Source organism: Alexandromys fortis, unplaced genomic scaffold (genome assembly GCF_014885135.2).
Source record: "Alexandromys fortis isolate MF-2015 unplaced genomic scaffold, M_Fortis_MF-2015_v1.1 scaffold_203, whole genome shotgun sequence".
Lineage (NCBI taxonomy): Eukaryota > Metazoa > Chordata > Mammalia > Rodentia > Cricetidae > Alexandromys > Alexandromys fortis.
In genome coordinates this window covers 345,406-350,044 of record NW_026068080.1, presented here as the reverse complement: position 1 = coordinate 350,044, position 4,639 = coordinate 345,406, and the positions used below count along the sequence as shown (strand labels likewise).

General features: G+C 49.7%; 1 protein-coding gene across 1 annotated transcript; it reads left to right on the top strand.

Annotated features, from left to right (window-relative positions):
* Window positions 1–249: 249 nt before the first annotated feature.
* Window positions 250–3,989, top strand: Nkx3-1 (NK3 homeobox 1). The gene is made up of 2 exons (XM_050121867.1): window positions 250–549; window positions 1,320–3,989. The coding sequence occupies exons 1-2, from the start codon at window positions 255–257 to the stop codon at window positions 1,742–1,744; spliced, it is 720 nt and encodes a 239-aa protein (XP_049977824.1). The 5' UTR covers window positions 250–254; the 3' UTR covers window positions 1,745–3,989.
* The last annotated feature ends 650 nt before the right edge of the window (window positions 3,990–4,639 follow it).

The window sequence follows — 4,639 nt, the reverse complement described above, 5'->3', positions numbered from 1 at the left end:
ATGTCCAGACTGCAGAAAGGGCTTGAGCTGCTTGTGGTGAGAGGGAGGGACCAGGGAAAGCTAAGGGCGCATCAAGGAAAGACTCTGGAGCCTGTCAGGCTCAGGACTGGCCTCTTCAGGGTCACCTGGAGCCCGTGGTAGCCAATCGGGGCGCAGCAGTGTTCCTGCGGCCAATGGGCAAGCTGCGCGGCTCTCCCCAAGGCTATAAGTGCGCGCGGCCAGGGTAAAGCAAAGCGACGCACGGCAGAGTCGGGATGCTCAGGACCCTGGAGCCCCGAGATGCGCGGGTGGAGTCGGGTGGCCGCGGTCCCTGGGCAGCGCCACCCTCGCAGTCTAAGCGGCTCACCTCCTTCCTCATTCAGGACATCCTGCGGGACCGCGCGGAACGGCGCGGGGGACACGCGAGCAGCCCGCAGCATCAGCGCCAACCAGACCCGAGAAGGGAACCCGCTCAGGAGCCTGAGGAAGCAGGAGGTCGTGGCGTGGCTCTAGGGGACCCGCCAAATATCCCACCCAGCTCTGCAGAGACGCCGGCTGAACCTGAGACTGGTAAGCGGAATAGACCTGGAGGCGGGCGCGGGCTGCCCTGGAATAAGACTGCTCCCACGTTGGTGGTCCCGAGCTCTGAATGCAGGCATATGGGGCTCATGGCCACAGGAGGGACTTCACCCTCCTCGGCATCAAACCACCTTTGGCATCAACCTTGAGGGCCGCTAACAACTTTGCCATCGGCTTGACTCTTTTTCTAGCGACTCCAGCCAGTGGCGACTAGAACTAACAGCAACAACAAATCCATTAATATTCATAAATCAAGCCCATCCCCCAGGCTCCCTTTGCGTCTCCATTCCACGAGCCATAAAATTATGAATGTCCCTTCAGGTCTTTAGAATAATGTCGAGTCGCCTTTTGTCCCTCACCCCCGCCCCCAATCAGTTCTCATGAAACTAAGCCGCAGTTACAGAGAGGGGATTGGGTTTGGGAAGAAGATGAACTGGCTTATCCCCACAAGCCTTTGTTAGTCCCCGTGATGCCTCGCTTTCTCTGTTCCTGTTTCCCACCTTTCTTTGCTACACACAGCCAGGATCCCGGTTTCAATGACATAACGTGGCAGAAAGTTTAACTGTGAAACACACTGATTATTAGAAACAAATACATAGTATAAAAACCTACTTACTTCTCCTTTGGGCAAGGAAAAAAAAAAAAAAAAAAGAAATGTATCCAAGATGACAGTGGGCTGTTTGTTTGGCGGCTGAAAGCAGAATTGAATTCTGGGCTAACATGTAACTTTTTTCATTCTCTCCTCCTCTGTCCTTCTCCAGTTGGGCATTTCCAGACCTATCTGTTGGACTGTGAACACACTTCAGGCGACTTATCAAGTACCCCCCAGATCCCCAAGCAGCCTCAGAAGCGCTCCAGGGCTGCCTTCTCTCACACTCAGGTGATCGAGCTGGAGAGGAAGTTCAGCCATCAGAAGTACCTGTCTGCCCCTGAAAGGGCTCACCTGGCCAAGAACCTCAAGCTCACCGAAACCCAAGTGAAAATATGGTTCCAGAACAGACGCTATAAGACTAAGCGAAAGCAGCTGTCGGAAGACCTGGGAGTCTTGGAGAAGACCTCGCCTCTGTCCTTGCCAGCGCTGAAAGAAGACAGCCTGTCTAGCGCCTCCTTGGTTTCCATGTACACCAGCTACCCCTATTACCCATACCTTTATTGTCTGGGCAGCTGGCGTCCAACTTTCTGGTAACAGCAGTTCAGAGGGCAAGTTCATAGATCAGAAACTTCCTTCCCCTGGGGTCTCTGGGGGAAAAACAAAAAAACAAAAAAAAACGCCAAAATGGCTGAGGTCAAGGAGTCGGGAGCAAGAAGTGTGCAGACCCAAACCAGTTGGGGGTTCCCAGGGAATATTCCAGTTCTTCTCTGGAGGGCCAGTGAAAGACCTGGGGCAGTGGCTTATTTTTAGTATCTAGTCACAGTTTCAAGTGTTCTGTAGGTCACCACTCTCTGCTCCCTGTTTGGAGAGAGCCAGACAAGTCCTTCTGTTTCTAGAACTGAGAGTGACTTTGGCTGCAACGGCCACATCGGGTCCTAAGATGTCTTTTGCTGCAAACTCCATCCTCTCCAGTAACTGCGCCTCACAGAAGAGCCCAAACAAAGGGGTGACGGCCCCCTTAGATGAGGATGTCCTCTTGAATTAAACTCGGGTGAAAAAGTCTCTTGTTGGCCTTGGACAATGACCAGGGGTTCTCTCTGCCCTTGTAAAAGTGAGGGCAAATGGGAAATTTGAAGAAGTAAAAACAGACATGAGCGATTGAGGCAGGTCGGCCTGCAACACAAGCGGGTGGGAGGTGGGACTTTTAACCTCTCCCCGGGTTTGCAATAGGTACACCACTTCAAGGATTTACAGGGCTGCCGAGTGGAGCAGGGTGCACACAGAGAGGGGGTTCCAGACAAGCTGTGTAAACTGTTTGCCTCCAGGGGTGGGCCTCAAAACAGGATCTACCTGTCCAAGGCAAGGGCCTAAGGGGCTTTCCCCACTCCAGGTGAGCGCCTCAGTCAGGACTTAGTAAAGAAAAGGCCTCTGCCCACCCTTTCTGTCTTCACGTGAGAACTTGAGTTAGGAGCTGAATTCACACTTCCTTTCTTTTCTTTCTTTTTCTTTTCTTTTTTTCCCCCTCTCTTCCCTACAAGACATCTCAGTTCAGGCTTTTAATCTGTGCGTGCCTAACTTATTTAGCCAAAGATCTGCTCCCCCACTCTCAAGTTTTAGCTTTCCTGGTTTTAAAAAAAAAAAACTAACTACAGACAGATCATAAATTGACCAAAAAACGTAATTAAAAAGCAACAAACTAGCCGCTCTTGCTTCTTTCCTTTGAAAACCCTCACCATCGAATCCCTATTTAAAGACGCGAGAGCTGACAATCAGAGCAGCTTTTGTGAGGCTTCTGAGGGCTGTGTGTTCAGAGACTCACAGCCTTGGGGTCCTGGGATCCTCAGAGGCAGAGGAGGTTAAGTCCAAAATGAAGGGCTGTTATGATAAAGGGGTCTAGGAAAGACGCGGGGGTCCATGGCTGTCAGCCCAGGCCAACCAGCAAGCGGGGGAGGGGAAATTGTCTTCCAAGAGCACCATCCCTGCAGCGGCCTCCATGCTCAGATAAACTGTGGCAAAGCTTGGAGAACTGAGTTCGATGACTCACCTAAAATGCTAAAAAGAGTGGAAAAGAGAAAAGCTTGCCTTTCCATTTCCATCCTGTTAGCTCAGGTAACCTGTAAGATGGGGAGATTCGGGAGGTGGGGGCACAGCTATTACAAGTGAGGCTTTCTGGGGCCAGGAAATCCCTTTATCCCGCCACTCAGTTCTGTGCCGTGAGAAATCTTTTTAATTTCCTCCTTCTAAACGGGCCAATTTACTGCTGGTGGCAAAACTGCCAAAGGGAGTTGATAGAAAGTTGGCCGCTTGCACCCCATTCTTCCTTCCCGCCCAGGCCGCAGGTTCCCTGTTAAATAAGGATAGCTTGCTGCTGCTTGCTGCTGACCACTGGGGCAGCGCTAGACCACACAAAAGGCAGAGGCTGCTGGTTCCCTTCTCCTTCTTATCCATCTTTTGAAGCTCATCAGTTAGTGCTGGCTTTCTCTCTCCTCTCCTTCTGAATTGAATTCTTTTCGGCACGCACTTCACCTGGGATTAAAAGACTATAGTGCATTGTGTGTGGCAAAAAAAAAAAAAAAAAAGGAAGGAAGAAAAGGTGTGTGTTTAAAATATTTTGACTCCATCTTGTTTCCTACCCACTGGAACTAGTCATTCACTCACACCTGAACTGGCAGAAAATATTTGACATGGAATCTGTTGTCTCGACCCTCTGAAGGGGATGGTGCCTTGGACCATGTCACGGGGGCGACCCGTCTCCATCCTGTTTCATAAGTCAGTTAGCAAACTCCACTCTGATCTGCAGCAGATGAGTTTGTGAGCTGAAGTCTGGTAAAGTACTCTAACCAAACTTTATTTTTCTATGTATTTTTTTTTGTGCAGCAGATGAGTGTTTTTAAAATAAAGCCTCTATGTTTTTATTAGACACTTGCGTGTGGTTTTCAGATTCTTCCAAACTGGTTCCTTATCGGTGCATTTCCCAGGGACCATGTTCTTGCAGCCCCTTGGACTGGCCACCAAAATCAATCAAAGTGGCAATGAGGACCAAGGTAGCCAATGAGGGCCATTCTTTCAGTAGTGGCCTCTCCTCCTGTACTGGTAAATCTAAGGGAGGGAAAGACTTCTCTACCTGAGCTAAATAATCAGCCTTCATCAGTGTTGCTGCTGTACTCAGAAGGTGGAGGCAGTGGGAGCAAAAGTTCAAAGTCATTTTTTGGCTACATAGGAAGTTCGAGGCTGACCTACTACGTGAAGTCCTGTCTCAAAAGAAAAAAAAAATCTCAAAACTAAAAATACGTAGTTTTCTGTGTAAATGAAGACTTTTCATTTATTGAGTGACCCCCCAAGGGAACAGGGTGACCACAGCAATTTTCAAGAAGTCCCTTTTCCTGTCTTCCCTGGCCCTCTCACTCCTAAACTTGTCCCCTGTGCCTAAAGTCCTATTAACTTCTTGTAAGTGACTGAAACAGAATCCCAGCTATGCCACCACGAAGA